This window comes from Hypomesus nipponensis, chromosome 19, assembly GCF_054491055.1.
Source record: "Hypomesus nipponensis isolate SF chromosome 19, ASM5449105v1, whole genome shotgun sequence".
Taxonomy (NCBI): domain Eukaryota; kingdom Metazoa; phylum Chordata; class Actinopteri; order Osmeriformes; family Osmeridae; genus Hypomesus; species Hypomesus nipponensis.
This window is the reverse complement of record NC_140379.1, coordinates 14527733-14545054: the sequence shown is the minus strand read 5'-3', so window position 1 is coordinate 14545054 and position 17322 is coordinate 14527733. Positions and strand designations below refer to the sequence as shown.

Below are 17322 nucleotides of genomic sequence, written 5' to 3'. Positions count from 1 at the left end.
TCTTCCTCCTCCTCCTCCTCCTCCTCCTCCTCCTCCTCCTCCTTCTCCTCACCTGAACCCTGACCCTCATCACCAACATCCTATCTCAGTGTTTTCTTCTCACCTACATTTAGGTTCAGCAGCACTGCCACCGCATGCTGAAGGTCTGCACACTGTCATTTACCTCAGAGAAGCGGACCAATCACCTGTGGATGATCCTGTTTGGTGAAAATCCTCCAGAGGGGGTGTGGAGTCCCTGCTGCCCCTCTGCTTTGATAAACAAGGTGATGTGATGAGGGGGAAACTGCAATGGGAAAACAGTCTGTCTGTGAGAGGGGTGGTAAGGTGAGAAGGGGTAGACCTTTCCACTCCATCCATAGATGCACCTCATCTATCCTTGTGTTTAAGATGTGTGTACGTGTGTGTCTATGTGTGTGTGTGTCTTTTCCTTTGCCTTGTTTGTGTGTGCGCAGAGGGCGTTTCTGAGGTTTAGACAAGCAACACGATGCCCCTTCATTTAAGTGTTGGTGACGCACTCTGCAGCCCTGCACTCAGCTCAGCAGAGGCGTGTGGGATCAGTTCCCTGACAAGTTCCTGCACACACACACACACACACACACACACACTAAGGAAGGCACACTCAGGCAGACACACGCACAGAATTTGGGACACATGCACAGATGGACACACACACATTCACTCAGGCACACACGTACACACACAGACAAACACACACACGGGTACGCACAAACGCGCACACACAGTGGTGTGACGGGGGGACTTGGTGAGTTAGCTGAGAGGGGAGGTTCTCTTCACCTCAGATCAGCAATCTTCTTGGCCATCATCACGGAGGTGGCACGTAGGAGGAGTAGAGATGGAGAACGCCATCCCATCCCAACACACACACAAGCATGTACACCCACACACACACACACACACACACACACACAGCGTCCAAAACAAAACAACCAATCTGAACCCCTATTAATAAAACAGGACACTCGCATTTCCTGCATACCCTGTTTAATCTCAGGCAGCTGCTATCTCTCAGCAGGAAGTGGTTTCAGACTCTGGGTCGGCAGTGGTTGGAAGGGTGGGCTGGAGGGGGGAGCGGGTGGGGGGCAGGCGTACAGATAGCAGGATGGGATGGGTTGGGGACTGGGACCCCTGAAATGACGCCCAGCCCAGGGCTATCAGAGAGAGGTGGGCAGGGAGAGGGGGGTGATGAGATAGAGTTGTCTCTGTCAACAAAAGTGTCTCTTTCTTCTCTCTCAGCATTTCCACCATGTTTCAGCTTCCTGGAGGCCTGTCTTCGCTTGTCTCTTCCTCCTCCAGACACAGAGCCCAGAGTCTGAGGAGCACACGTACAGCTGACTCCTAGCCCTGGATGAATGGACCGTGATGGGGACCTTTGTCCAGAGATCTCTACAGCTCAGGACCAGAGGGTTCAGTGTTTCTGACTACATACGGAAGTTTACGGTAAGAGACACTCCACAGCTCTGCTAATAGGCAGGAGAGAGTAACACTTGATTTGGAGTTTGAGAGTTTAGTTTGGTTATAGGTGCTCATCTGTGGGCATCTGTGACGTCTTCTGTGACATTGCGTGTGAACAGGGCCATACAAATACAATTTCCCCCAGTAGCAAATTAGTCTTCCTCATGAACTTTCTTTAACTGCATCTTAAAATTAGTACATGTTAAAATGTGATTAAACATCTGGGAAAGTTAATTTATAGAAAATATTCTTCTAAATCAATTATGCATAAGGAGTAAGGCACTGACAGACACATCATTATATAATAAATTAGAATATTAAATTAAATAATTTTTTTCTTAATTGGCACAGCAGAGACATTTCTATTTCCGAAGCGTAATTAACTGCAAAAGGAATAGGTAACACTTTGTAACAAAGTTATTTTATAATATATTTCTAATCCATTGCTGACCATACGTTTGAGAATGTTTGTGTTAACAATTGTTTAAGGTTGGCACATTTATTTATGGAGATGAATATATTTATGTCAATGGATATATGAATATACACAAGTATATTGATACAAATTAATGTTGTACTAAATGATTTGCAAACATTTACATATCACTTGAGATTTTGTTTGAGTATATTATTTGAATGATCAAATCTCATGTTTAAAATAGTACAATGATAGTGATGACAATTTAAGCTTTTTCTTTAATTTACATATAATTTGCTACTTTTGCTAATCATTGGGCAAAAGACAGAGAGAGAAAGAGAGAACGAAAGAGAGAGAGAGACAAAGAGAGAGGTGTTATTCAGAGAGCAAACCCCCGTCTGGGTATCACATCTCAAGCTCCAGGTCATAGAGCCCTGTGGAAACATCACATTGTTAAAACTCCACTCATTTCAGCCACCTCTGTCCACCTCTGTCCACCTCTGTCCACCTGTGCACACCTGTGCACACCTGTGCACACCTGTGCACACCCCACGGGCCATAACAAAGGCCACCCATGTAGTGCTGACTTTATCGCTCTACGATTTACTAGAAGAAGAGCAACGAGGACTTTTGAGTGAAGAGTTTCTCACTCTGTCGCACAGTGCTACATTACCAGTAGTGCTGTTGAAAGCCACTCGAAGAGTCATCGCATGGAGAGTGGCCGTTTTGTACAAAATATCAGGGGTCGGACAGAAAAGGTGGGCTACTAAGTGTTATAAACACTGTCCAGCTTTAGATCTCCAGAGCTTGCCAGCCCTCTGCAGAGCAGGAGGTAAACACTTCCTTGTGTTTTACACTCTTCATCTGATCACCGTCCCCTTCAACTCTCTATCAGCCTGCCCAGCATGTTCCACTCACAGTGACCTCACTTTCTCTGGGGTAGGGCTTGTCATTCTCTCCTCGGGGGTGGGAGAACCTGTGAGTAAAACCATGGAGGGTGATTAAGATGGAGAAGTTGGCTATAACGTGATGTCCCTGTCTGAGGCTGAGAGATTTCTATGGTATTGGATTACTGAGGAGCACACCTGTCAGGGGCGATGGAATTAGCTTTTAGGGCTACACCGGCAAACCTCTGACCAACCTTCACCCTCAACCTCTTTCAACCTAGCCCTCGTAACTCTGTCACTCAGGGGGGCAGCTACCACAAGCTAGGGTAGCAGCATGGAAACTATGCAGTTATCTTTCAGAAACATTCCACAATGTATTATCTTTCGCCAGGAAAAGGAGTTAACAAGACTTGTGAAAACCTATCCATGCTGTAGCCTAAATGGTGTCCTTGCACTGACAGGTTTAATGATGAAAGCTTGGAATAGGCAAGAAGTACACAGGTGTTTAATCCCAGTTTGAGTAGTCTGTACCAGGGAGGTCATTAGTGCCTGGACATGTTCACACATTGCATCTTCTGCCTCATGTCTATCTTATTATCTCATGCAATGTTCTGAACAGGAATGATATCCCCCCCCCCAGACAACAGTTTTATATGATCCCTCTTTCTAATGATTGAAGTTAGGAATTGGAAAGATTTAACTGGTTGGAGATCTGCTCTTAAGGTTACCTGTTCTTAAAGGGGACTGTTATGAGGACGGCACTTCTGCCAAGACTGTTGTCATGCTAGGATTCCAACTAGTCTGGCCCTGGGGTTTATTGGTGGAGACAGTAAATAGAGATGTTTAACTTCATAACATAGCCCCTCCCACCTCTTACTTGGTTAGAGACCCGCCCTTTGGTGGAAAACCACCTTGGTGCTCTATTCCTGTTGTTTGACACTGTTCTTTCAAGAGGTTTCAATCGTGTATGGCTGGTAGGCATGGTTGCGTAACACGGTTATGTATCAGCGGGTCGGCTCCTGGCCAACGGCCAAAGCTGGGGGGCTATATTCTTATGAGGAGGGACTTTATGAAAGTCCCTGGCTTACATTCTGGCCATTTCCACAAGCCTAAAGGACTGTCCTCTACCTTCCAGCTATGTAGCTCAGCTGAGATGGTGTTTAGTAGCACAGTGTGTGAAAAGGTAGAGAGCTGCGAGGTCCTACCCCCACCTGAAAGAATGTCAACTTACTAAGCCGAAGCCTGGGCATGTGGAGTGAATGTGTATGAGGCTTTGAGGCCAGTGATTGGTGATTGAGCCAGCTCTGCCTGTGTTACCAGACAGAGCCAATGCTTTTGGAGGTGTATGAGGGTTTAGTGTTCCACCTCTGGAATATTTGATTCTGAGATTGGGATCTGTTCATGGCTTCCCAGCCTCCCTGTGGTCTCGAATGCTCCATCATCTTTGGTAGACTTCGATGAATCAATGGAACTTTTACTTGTATTTACATGTGGTGTATAAAAACGATCGGATGACACGTTTAAAATTATGGCCGGGATTAACACATACTACTGTATGACCTGCTCTATATCAATAGAATTCATGATATCATTATGGTTCTTTAGTTGTGGTCCTTGTTTTGCTCTGCTCCAACATACCAGGAAATCTTTTTCTCTATGAAAAGATTAGGCACTGGAAGGCTGCTCTTTATGATCTGTCAGGGGTTTCCTCAGGGGAAGACGATGAACATGTAATGCACTGTGTCTATTCAGAATTGTAAGTCGTATCACAGAAATCCTGTATATTTACTCAACCACTCCAGGTAAGTGTTTGAGGTGAGACTTTTAGTTGAACAACAAACCTTCCAAACAGCTGAGAGAGGGGATCGACCAAGGTGTTGTTGGTTTTCGAAAGAAAAGTATATTGTCTCTAATAAACAAGGTGCATTAAGGATCCTGAGTGAGATCGCAGGTCAACTGCCAAGGTTCCTGACTGCAATTCATCATCGTCCTACTGTCCGCCCCCGGTTTATTTTTACAAGAGAGTGCCAGCCAATGTCAAGTCACGTTCCTCTCTGCCACGCAGGGCATTGTGAGACAACTAGGGCAGCTGCACTGAGGAGGAGGACAAGCTGAGAGCAAGCCAGAATGTTGAAGCCACCCACTCTGTTGGGGCCCTGTCACCCCCCCCCTCCCACCCCCCTCTAAAACTCTTCAAAGACACACAAAACAAAACAAACAAACAAACACGTTTGTTGGGTGCAGCCGCAACCAAACAACCTTCCCAAAGCTCTTGGTAACATTTCCGACCAACTTAGCAGGGGGAGGACTGTATTGGAAAATGTCATTCCCGACATGCCAACTAGTCAACAACATCGTTCGAGGTGAATTTAAATGTTTCTGTGACGTCAAGCTGCCATTGGAATCTTGGCAGTGACCAGTCGCCTGCTTTATTAAAAAAAAAACATTTGCACAGGGGCACAGGGGTGAGGAGGGGGAGGGGGGAGGAGGGCAGACAAGTGGAGAGATAAGATAGCGAGGAGGAGGTGTTTATTCAAGTGGTGTCATGTCTCTGGCACATTTAGACAACAGAGTTCCACAGAGCTGCCTATCTACATCTACAGAGAGAGAGAGAGAGAGAGAGAGAGAGAGAGAGAGAGAGAGAGAGAGAGAGAGAGAGAGAGAGAGAGAGAGAGAGAGAGAGAGAGAGAGAGAGAGAGAGAGAGAGAGAGAGAGAGAGAGAGAGAGAGAGAGAGAGAGAGAGAGAGAGAGAGAGAGAGAGAGAGAGAGAGAGAGAGAGAGAGAGAGAAAGAGTGTATGGGAGGGAGAAAGGCAAATAGCAGTAGAGAGAGGGCGAGAGATTGAGAGGGAGAATAAGGGTGGAATAGCCACCAGGACACCTTGAAAGGTCTTCCAAACCAAACACCAGTCCATGAGGACCCAAGTGGATTAGCAGGACCGCTCCTCTCCTCTCTCTTTCAACCTCTCCTCACACGGACACGATGAGTAAATCAGCCTCTCTGACCACCTGCATAGCCAAGATGTACGAGGGGGGGGAAACTGGATGGTTCAGGGGCTCCTGTCATTCCAATCAAGAAGCCCCCCAACTCCAACAGCCTCCTGAGCACTCTGGGAGGAATGGAGGTCAAACTGAGTCAGCTGGAAGGGAAGGTGGAGCGGATCGCCTCCAGCCAGACTGAGGTCCTGCAGAGGCTGGATGCCGTGTGCCAGGGCTTGGGCTCTCTGGCGAAGGATCCGGGCCAGTTCAGGAAAGACAGAGAGCCAGACAGGGACAGGGCGTGTCAAGAGGGAGAGCACAACAAAGGCTCTGCTGGCGGAGACCCTGCCTTGTTTTCGGAGGTCAGGGCCTTGTGTGGGGAGACTGTGGCCATGCTCAAGAGTCTCCAGCAGGACGGTAGGTGGCAGAGAGAGAAAATGGAGGGAATTGAGTGCTCGGTCTCGGCCGTGGACAAGATGCTAGGATACGTTGGGGAGGTGTTCAGAAGCTCCAAGGTGGTGGAGTTCATCTTGAAAGGCGTTGTTCCCTGGAGACTGAAAGGGCTGCTAGGCAGCACTGAGGAACAGGTCAGTCTGGGCTATCTTCATTCCTGACTTGTTTGGTGTGTTAACGTCACTCTCAACTGTTCCATCGCAATAACCACCGATGGGTCGAGGTTCTAACTATATATAGGGTAAACTTGATATTCCCTGGTGCTTTTCCTAGCAAGCTGACAGCATTAGCGTTAACTCCCACCGGAAACAATGAGTTGCTTTTAAAGTCTCAGTGTATAATTACAACGTTAGTGTGTTAGTCAGTCCTGGTGAGGGTCTGTGGTTCACCTTCTTACTCTAAGCCGAGGGAAGAATGGCAGGGGATGTTCTGACTAAACTATAATTGTGTTATGGTCACTCAGTGAAATTCCAACACCAAATTGCTTTAGTGGAGGAAACTATAATTATATAAACCATAATTAAATAATGAAATAGAGCAGACCATGTTCCAAGGTCTAGTAAATGTAAAAGGATTGTGGTTGTGACAATAATTTAAAGTTTTGATGTTGATACTTCTTGATCTATGTCTGGGCCTTTTTGTTAATTGCTGCCATGTCATTGTCATTTCTGTTTGCACACGTCTTGACCTTCTCAAAACAATGAGGTTGGGTGTTCTGAAGGCATGGGGTCTTGTCCAAAAAAACATGTTCAATCAATCAAATTCCATCACGAGGTCTGGTTGATGCCAGGTAACATTATAAGACTACAATTGAAAACGATGTACTTTGTTGCAGAATTATGATATTTTAGCTGAGATTATGATTGCATGATAACACAAATTCAGCTAGCAGTAGCTAGCAATAGCACTAACTAACCCAATAGATCAAACCATTTAAGAAAGCCCTATTTATAGTCTACATATGCTCAGCAACCATGTAACAACTGGTTGGATTTAAAGGCAGGGTAGGCAATGTTGTTGAGTAGCACTTTGTCTGATATTTGCCTAAATAAACGTAACATATTGACAGCAACAAATACATATACATTTACATTTAGTCATTTAGCAGACGCTCTTATCCAGAGTGACTTACAGTAAGTACAAGGACATTCCCCCCGAGGCAAGTAGGATGAAGTGCCTTGCCCAAGGACACAACATCATTTGGCACGGCCAGGAATTGAACCAGCGACCATATAAAGGTTTGACGGTAATATTAAATTAATCCGACATCTGTGGGCATCGCAAGACTGTAATAAACACAACCAATCATTAAGCCTTACCCTGACTCATGATTGGACGTGCTATCTGTCTGTCTACCTACCTACCTGCGCGTGGATACTATGGGTTGAAACGTTTGGAATTCAAGCTAAAATAGCTAGCTTCGCACAACAAGATGGTTGATTGTTGAACTGATAGTGATATGTATTTTTAGAACGCCTTATACTGTATATGGAGCCTCCCAAAATGTAGTGTTACCCCAAATGATACAAAGGGATACTACAGAAATAAATAGAAATAAAAACATATGGTTGCCTTTAGTCACCAAAACCTTTCCACTGACCCCAAAATCTAAATGCTCTTTAAAAAAAATTGTGGGTCAAAGGTCAAATACTTTACCCAGTAACAACCACCTGACCCTTCTACCCCATATACACAGATCCCAGACATACATACACACTCACACTTTAACCTTCCAGGCACCCCTACAGGCTGTATCTACTTACATTTGGTATCTCCCCGTAAGCATTGGCTTATGGGGAACAAATGAGTGAGGCCAGCTACTTGGCCACACTGTGGCACTTGGCCTCATGTACTGCCATCTGGGGAATGCAACAGCAGCCCATTACAAACACTTGACATGGTAATACAAACCTTAGTCTTGTTCCTGAGACCAAGCTGCAAATTGATGAAGAGGTTTGTTGACAGAAACAACAATCCAGAGTCCCATGTTGAGGAAAATATATCGACATGTTTCTTGCAGTATTTCAAATAGTCCTGTGTTAAACCTACTGTTTAATCATTTTAATGTAAATTAATGTTACTTATTTTATGAACGGTTAGTTCAGTTCAAGGTCATGGGTCAGAATGAAGAATGAAGACATCCCAGATGGCTTTACCACCAGCATTGTGGTGGACTATTCTATCTGACATGAATCATTATGGTTGATTTTTTTACCCTCCAGAAAAGGGACAAATCAGAGGAGAGCAATGCCAAACCCAAAGCCTGCGTCTGTGACCAGGAAACCCAGGTGGAGGAGCAGGGGTTGGGTCCTGAAGAGGAGGTGAAAGCTCCAGACCCAGTCCCACCAGGCCACTTGGAGTCTCCAAAGAACAAGGCTGAGCTCCCCGCCAAGCACGAGAAGGCCCTGTGCCCCACTACCGGTGAGGATGGGGTCAGCAAAGGTCCTCGCAAGCCCAAAGAAGTCACCCTCAGGAGCAGAGAGGCCAGCCGGGTCCAGACCTTTGCCCCTGACAGCCAGGAGGGGCTTGCTGGGCCGGAGGGGGCTGCTGCTGTGGAGGAGGAGCTGGACAGGTAGGAAACTGACTATATACAATACTGTAGCCTTTATACTAGGTGGGTGCAGTTATAAATAGTGTACACTATATATGGCTTGTGTGATATACTATATACCAGGTGTGGGTTAGGGCTAGTGAAAATAGGTGCGCTGCTCTACTCTTCTACCTATTCAGTGGGAACTTATCCTCATGAATCCTCTATCTTCACTGGCTTCACCTATTTTGGTAGAACATTAAAAAACGACCATCTCAAAAGGTTACCCAACAGTGGGAAGCGATCAGTTGTCTTCTCCAGGGAAATGCAATACACAGAATGTGCAGACACACATATACACACTCACACACACACACACATACACACACGCATATACAGCACACACAATGTGCAGACACACGTATACACATGTATACACGCACGAACATACACACACACACACGCATACATGCAAGATTCAAACACAAAGGCGACAACATGGGAGTGGCGATATTGAGAGAAACAGGCTTTTCATCTCACTAATGAAAGGTTCAGCTGAGATCAAAGAGGATGCCATGGAGGGCCACATTAACATCAAAGTGTTGTGAGACTCGTGACTGTGGAGATTTTCGCACATGGAGTGCTACTTTCAGGGGCAGTAGTACACAGTAATGGAAGCTTGCTTCCCTATGAGAGTTTGAGTGATTCAAATAATGCATAGACTTTGTAAAAGAGTAATTAGCTGAGGCCTACATGCAGGAGGTCACTTTGAAGTTGGGTTTAAATAAGTGAAAGCCCTCAGTGGTGTTTTATTGAGTGTACATTGATACTCATAGTCAATAGTCAAACTATCCATGAGTTTCTAATGCAAATGCTTTAGCTTTTATTATCATAGGATGTGAAACTACATTGGTCATAATAAGACGGTCTGCTGATGAATCTGATGTTACTGTATTTAGAGCCCCAGAACCGACCGAGAGATCTGTGGTTGCTGAGGGGGTTGCCATGGAGACGGAGGTTCCCAAAGCACCAGGGTCTGCAGTGTCACCGCAGCCCACCAGCCCCCCTGAGGAGCCAGAGCCAGAGCCAGAGGAGAAAGCCCCTGACACTGCCACCCTCCCTCCCAGGCCAGTGGACACCGTTCCCAACCCCAGCCAAGACTCCACCATGACTCCACCAGACTCCACCATGGCAGCTGGACCAGAGAACAGACAGGACTGCAGTGAGACAAAAGTCTGTGTGGATGTAGAGTTCAAACCAGAGACTGGGCCAGTGCCTGTTAGCCCTGAGGTCCAGCCAAAGCCTAAAGAGCTGGTGGAGGCTCAGTCCATGGCTGGGACAGAGGATGAATGTGTGAAGCCAAGCCCTCAGGTAGCATCTTCCCTGCAGGGCAGAATATCCACAGAAAACAGCCTGGTGCCTACCCTTGAAGCACAGTTTGTGGTTGTTGGTAAGTTTACAGCTTTCTATCCCTGCACCAAAATAAACACCAATGTTGCTAGAAGAACACAGATAGAACATGCATGCAATGATCCTTCAGGCTTCATCAAAAGCACTGTAATCACTATATCCTTTTTTTTTCTCTATATCCTCTCTGTATTTCTCATTCCATCTGTCAATCTGGCTTTCTCTACCCTCTGTCCTTTTCCCTCCCTCCTCAGATGACTGTCCTTCTCTTCCTGCTCCTTTTGAACACCGTATCGTGAGTGCCAAGCAGGTCCCAATGGGCTCCTACTACGCTGTGAAGCCCAATGAAGTCCTGGGAGGGTGAGCCTGGTTCTCTTCTGTACTGGAGGTCTATTTGTAGTCTCCTCGAATCTCAGGAGTGCAATTCAATATCATTCTGTGGAGTAAATGAACGTTCAGTGAGTTCTCCTTTTGCAGTACAATGTTTGGTTCGAGCTGAAATCAAATCTTCGTGTTTTGGGTCAAAACAATGAAATGAAAAAGGTCAACACCAATTTAAACTTTATGAGGGGCCATGCCTGACAGACACATGAATACTTGTTCTAACCAGAGATAGGTGTTATATACAGCCCCCCCTCATCCCAACCCCTCTGCTACAAACACACTCTCCATTGTTCTCCCCTCCACACAAAATTAGACCTTTTCTCAGCTGGCTACTTCTGTTCTGTGGGGCTATCTTGTCACAACGTAGTCACACTGGCATCTGGCCAGGTCTAGCCCAGGTCCTCCAGGCTATGTGGAGCAGGTCAGATAACACCAAGAGCAGCGTCTGGCTGGTGCAGAAATGTGCCTCCCCGTTCACAGATAATCAGCACAGGACTGACTGACTGAGCCGGTCCATGATAGCGTGTGATGGCCTGACGGAGCGAAAGAGCGAGGGAGGGATGGAGGGAGAGAAGGAGGAGGAAGAGAGGGGAGGGGGAGATAGATAGCACATATCAGCAAGGCTGAACAACTGGCAATACAGACATGTCTAATCCCCCTCACAAGCCAGGAATAAGCACAGCCTGGATCTCTCTCACTCTGGCAGGGACTGGGGTTATTTTGGTCAGGTGTTGAGAAGGGTCCTTTTGCATAGCCCCTCTCTTTTCTCCTTTTAAACGGCCCTGGCCATGTTGGTGGGGCTTGAGAAGCTCTCCGTTCGTCTGATGTAGGCAGTGTACACCCTTAGTGAAATTAGAGGAGAAAAGTACGACAGGTTGGCAGGTGTTTCCAGCTCGACTGGGGTCAAGGCAAATGTGAAGGTTGTGTGTGTGTGTGTGTGTGTGTGTGTACTTGTCTGTTTCTGGGTAGGTGTGTGTGTGTATGTGTATTTGCATGTGACGCACTGTGTTGTGTTGTACTGCACTTTAAAGAGCCTTCAACTTTCAACTCAAAGGTTGAACATCATTTCCCACTAGATATATATTCACTTTTGGAGGTATATAAACATAATTTACAGATCGGTATGTAAAAATGTATTATGAACATAGTTCATAAATTCATGAAATTGTTTTATGATGTGTATGTACAGTTACGTATAATGCAATATGTTTAAGATATAACGATATCCTTTCCATTCTGCCTGTCTGACTTTAACAGAGGCCGGTTTGGTCAAGTCCACAAGTGTGCAGAGCTGTCATCAGGTCTGACTTTGGCTGCAAAGATTATCAAAGTCAAAGGAATGAGGGAGAGGGTGAGTGGACATGCTAAACAAGAACAGAGCGATGCTTATATAGCCCCCACCCAAACCCATCTCTGTTCCTGTGAAGTTTATTTATGAGGTTCTATGTGAGTAACTCACTAGCAGTGGCCTTAAGTGTGACACAAACAGACACACACATACACACAAAAACACTCACTCACATTCTGTATCTATCTATCTCTCTCTCTCCCTCTCTCTCTGTCTCTCTCTCTCTTTCTCTCTCTCTCTCTCTCTCTCTCTCTCTCTCTCTCTCTCCCTCTCTGTCTCTCTCTCTCTCGCTCTCTCTCTCTCTCTCTCTCTCTCTCTCTCTCTCTCTCTCTCTCTCTCACACACACACTCACTCTTTCCTTCTCTTCCTTTTCCTCCCTCATTTGCCTGCCTCTCACAATCCATGATTGCAGTGACATCAAATTACACATTTACATAATAATCACTATAGTTGTGATGCACAATACATCTATACACAGGACTGTGATGCTTTTCCATGACTCACTTTTAAAATGACGTCTTCCGATTAAATAAAAACACACTTCTGAAAAGGACACTCATTTCACACAAGGACAGTCGTTCTCATCCCCTTCCAAACTTTATGCAAATGATATTGCAATTCTGGTGTCTGGTGGTTTGAGAAAACAAGACAAGATTTTGACATTGTAGATGTCTGTACAGACATTTTTAATTGAATAAACATCTCCTTTTTGCCAATTTTCTCTCTCTCTCTTCTTACTTACTGACTTACTCCATTTTTGGCTCTGTTTCTTTCTCTCTCTTTTTCCTTTTGCCCCCCCTTCCCAATGGAATCAAAGGATGAAGTGAAAAATGAAATCGGGGTAATGAATCAACTGAACCATGTGAATTTGATTCAACTTTATGACGCCTTTGAATCCAGGACGAATCTTACACTTATCATGGAGTAGTAAGTGATTTGTATGAAAAGTCACAAAAACAAACGACAATATCGACATAACTGGAGAGAATGAGCCAGGATTCTCTGAGTCATGATCATCTGTATCTGTACTTGAAAGGGCCTCCCTGTGTTTGCAGTGTGGAAGGTGGAGAGCTGTTTGACCGCATCGTTGACGAGAGCTACCAGCTGACAGAGCTGGATGCTATAGTGTTTTCCAGACAGATCTGTGAAGGAGTGCAGTACCTCCACCAGCAATACATCCTCCATTTGGACCTCAAGGTACTCTACGACACTTTAATACAGTACTCTCACTATACAAATCACAATTACATTCTCCATCTAGACCTCAAGGTACAGTACTCTAGATGCCCACCAGACAATACATCTAAACTGGTTGTGAATTGAGTTTTTGAGAGTGTTTTGTTGAGTCATCTCATCTTTTATTCTCTTTCAGCCAGAGAACATCCTGTGTGTCAGCTCAACAGGAAACCAGATCAAAATTATAGACTTTGGTCTGGCCAGAAAGTAAGTCACTAAACTTGTTGGAGGTCAGCACAATATGATATTTCAATATTTAATATGCTGCTTAAAGTAATATCACAGTAGCCTCACCAACATTAATAATCATTGTATATGTAACCCAGTGTTTGTTTAGGTGTTAAATTAACATACAACGTGCAACATTTTGAATGAAGGGACTTGTGTGTGTGTGTCCACCAGGTACAGGCCCAGGGAGAAGCTTAAGGTGAATTTTGGCACCCCTGAATTCTTGGCACCTGAGGTTGTGAATTACGATTTTGTCTCCTTCCCGACAGACATGTGGAGCGTGGGAGTCATAACATACATGCTGTAAGTGTCACACACACATCCATTACACACACACCCGCACACACACACACACATCCATTACACACACACACACACACACACACACAGTGATTGGTTTCTGTTGTCCATGAAGAGCTCCAAATTGTCTATGTTTGACACTGAGCCATTCTTCTCTGTGTTCCCCAGAGCTTATTCAGAAATATGAAGGGCTCATTAACTGGGTCTTTTTTCAGGGTCTACCCTTTTCATATTTCCATTTGAGGGTTGAAGCGTGGGAGTTCAGATATATAATACATGAGCTGCGGCTCACACGCACTGACACACACACACACAAAGACACACGCTCACACACAAAGACACACACACATGCACAGACACATGGTCAGTCTCTCTCTCTTTCTCTCTCTCTCTCTCTCTCTCTCTCTCTCTCTCTCTCTCTCTCTCTCTCTCTCTCTCTCTCTCTCTCTCTCTCTCTCTGTCTCTGTATTGTCCACTACTGCCCCCCTGCTGCCATGCCTCTCAGCCTAGGCTGTGGCTCCAGATCAACCACAGGCCTGACAGTGTGACAGCGACAGGGGTTCTCTCAGGGCTGATTCAATTAAGGCTAATAACCTGACAGCTGTTGCAGGAGATTAAGGAAGGTCTCACCCAACAGAAGAATGTGTGTGTGTGTGTGTGTGTGTGTGTGTGAGAGAGAGAGAGAGTATGTGTCTTTCCGTGTGGATGTGTGTTTGTGTGCACAAACATACATACATAGGTGTGTGCGTGTGTGTTAGCTTTGCTTTCTCCATGTTGCCAGTTTGGCTACTCTAGCACTACCCTACCCTAGCACTAATGCTAATCCTATTATTATTGTTTTCTATTTTCGTGGTTCAAATGAGTGTTTTGCTTCAGTCATGCGGGGGATTGTACCTCCCAATAGCTTGTTAGTAACAACATGACCATACTTTGATTGTCCATCACGTGAGGCAGCAGTGCACCAGCTACAGCATAGAGACATGCTTTACATAAAAACTACAAGCTGTATCAATCCATGGTCAGACAAATCCATGATGTTGGTAAATTATTCAATATATTTGATATATCAAAAATGTTTAAACAAGTTCTTTATGACAAGATAGAACAAACTGCAGGAAGGAAACTTTTTTTTAGCGTCAAAGATGTACACCTACTCTGAATGGTTCTAAGGAAATGTTTATTGAGGTACAACTATGTGTGTGTGTGTGTGTTTGTGTGTGTGTGTGTGTGCGTGCGTGTTTGTGTTTGTCAGACTGAGTGGCCTCTCTCCATTCCTGGGTGATAATGACACAGAGACCATGAACAACATTCTCCATGCCAACTGGGACTTCGACTCGGAGGCCTTCGAGAATGTTTCTGAGGAGGCTAAGGACTTCATCTCCAGACTGCTCATCCCATCCAAATGGTACCTTCTCTATCATTTCTCTATTTCTTGATCTCAAGTCCCGCCTTCTATCTACCCTGTCATTATGTCGTGTTCATCTCTAAATTCCACCAATCTCTCACCTTCATCCCCCACTCTCGCTCTCTCTTTTTCTGCCTCATCTGGGTAAACAATTGGAACAACTGTGATGATTCATGCAATGCAGCTGGTGGCTCCATTCTAACTGAATGTGACACTTTTAGCAAAAATCTTTCATACAAGTACATACAAGTGCAGTGTTGCATTCGCACCCCATTCGCCACTGAATCACAGTCAGATTTCCTAGCTGGAACCCTTCTGGACTTGAGTGATGGTGTTGGTCTGCCAGGCCGGGCTCTGACGACAATTGTTAGCTTTCACGCCCGGTGACTCTGGGCAGGACTCAGGCCCGCAGCTTGGCAGTCTGGCAAACAGGTGGCATCTGGGAGAACAATGACTGTGCGCTACAGAGGCATCACATGCTCATTTGGACGTAATTGGTGCCTGAGAGGAGTAGGCTGTGTACCCTGACAAGGGTGATAAAGAGAATTAGTCATAGGAACGAGTCATTGTTATTTTATTATTTATCTCGTCTTCCTGTCTCCCTCTGCCCCCTTCTCTTTTTTAGCTCCCCTTCTCTCTTTTTTTCTCTGTTTCTACCATCCTTTTTATCTCTTGGAGCTTTTAGCAAGTGCGTAATGATAGCTTCTCGTTATGACATGTTGCCAGGGTCAGTCTAGCTGTGACCTACACACTATGCTTCATCCCTAATGGTTATGGGTACTTCTGAGGTCGAGGTTACAAAATATTGTTCTGTAGCTAAAAGCTATGGGATAAATGAGCATATCATACTAAATGGTATTCCTTGTTTCTGACTGCCTGTAACGCATTTGTATCTTTCACAATTTCACTGCCCTCTAACTCCTTTCTGACAGCTTCATTGTCCTTTCTTTCTCTTTTCCATCTATTTAGCTCTTACTCTCCCTGGTTCTCTCTCTAATTCTCTGTCTTGTTCTCTTGTACTGCAGCAGTCGGCTAAGTGCCTCTGGGTGTATGAAACATAGCTGGTTGAATAACCTAGAAGAGAAAGCTAAGCTCCACAGCGTACGGCTCAAGTCCCAAGTCAAGCTTCAGCGCTACTTGACAGTTCATCGTCAGTGGAAGGTAATCTTTAGACTCAATCCAAATATTTCAATACATATGTATTGATACATATGTATTGAATACAGGCAAGAATACAGGCTGGTGGAATACATATAAAGTCTTACTAGTCTAGGGACTCACTAACCAAATCTACAACACCAGCAGTAGCATCTTGCACAGTAAAAATACAAAAGGGCCAAGCTCTATATTTCTATTGGAGTGTTCTTTTTTCTCTCTGGATTAACTGTCTTCTGGCTGATTGCCTTGCAGAAGCACTTTTATGTGGTTGCAGCAGCTAACCGTCTGAAGAGGTTTCACCAGAATCGCACCTTCAACCCAGCGTAACAACTCTGTCAGTCTGGCCATCACCTGGCTGTGAGGACATCCCTCCTTCACATGTACGGCTGCCTGCCTGGACAGCATCCATAGGACTACCATTAGTGAGGAGAAAACTCTTTGCAGCATATTTCATGTAGAAATGTATTGAGATCAAGCCACCCCTCCCCATCTTGTAGCGCAAAGTACAAGTTTTGGTTGAAACTACAACCCCAGCGCTAATTATTTGAGGGGATGTTTCAATGGGCTCAACATTAGTAGGGATGTGTCCCTACTGTGCGCCCCTATCCCTTCGCCTTTTACCTAGAGGTCTGTCTGGGAGGCTGATCCTTCTGGATCAGAGACTTTTGGTTTGGCAGACGTGGACTTATCAGACAGATTACAGTATGTTGTTCTCAATTTATCTTTACAGTGCAGCTACAGTGTTGTTCTGGAGAGTTGAAATATGTTCCTTCCTACTTTTCATTTGACATTATTTATGCGCTGATCGAAGACAAACCTTTGGTATGTACTGTATGTTTAAAGTGGAGCTTTGGTGACAAATGTTTTCTTTGATACTATATATTGAAATCAATGGCACATTAGTCACGTGATCTACTAGATGGTACGCACTAGAGTTGTATCAATCTGTCGAATTTGAAAATTATGTATTACCTTCTGTGAAGGCTTATGGAGCAATGAGGCCCAGATATACCAAGCATTTAATCAACAGTGAATAAAAGCATGTTACAAATAAGAGCTCCATTACTTGGGTTGATACCCATCATCATTGACATTATAACTGATTGTTTCCATTATA

At 45.0% G+C, this 17322-nt stretch overlaps 1 protein-coding gene across 2 annotated transcripts; it reads left to right on the top strand.

Moving 5' to 3' along the window:
- The first annotated feature begins 1193 nt into the window (after positions 1 to 1193).
- Positions 1194 to 17259, top strand: mylk3 (myosin light chain kinase 3). 2 transcript variants are annotated; one of them, XM_084682776.1, is made up of 12 exons: positions 1194 to 1458; positions 8431 to 8780; positions 9698 to 10188; positions 10400 to 10505; positions 11787 to 11880; positions 12696 to 12805; positions 12934 to 13075; positions 13251 to 13321; positions 13517 to 13645; positions 14895 to 15047; positions 16073 to 16208; positions 16458 to 17259. In XM_084682776.1, exons 1-12 carry the CDS (start codon positions 1381 to 1383, stop codon positions 16530 to 16532), a joined length of 1935 nt encoding a protein of 644 aa, XP_084538902.1. In that variant the 5' UTR covers positions 1194 to 1380; the 3' UTR covers positions 16533 to 17259. The 2 variants fall into 2 exon arrangements, with proteins under 2 accessions (XP_084538902.1, XP_084538901.1); XM_084682775.1 differs by lacking the exon at positions 1194 to 1458 and adding an exon at positions 5577 to 6342.
- The last annotated feature ends 63 nt before the right edge of the window (positions 17260 to 17322 follow it).

Coding starts and splice junctions, on each gene's coding strand:
- mylk3 (XM_084682775.1), top strand. CDS start 5,896: ATGGAGGTCAAACTGAGTCAGCTGGAAGGGAAGGTGGAGCGGATCGCC. Junction 6,343..8,430: donor TAGGCAGCACTGAGGAACAG/GTCAGTCTGGGC, acceptor TTTACCCTCCAG/AAAAGGGACAAATCAGAGGA. Junction 11,881..12,695: donor TCAAAGGAATGAGGGAGAGG/GTGAGTGGACAT, acceptor ATGGAATCAAAG/GATGAAGTGAAAAATGAAAT.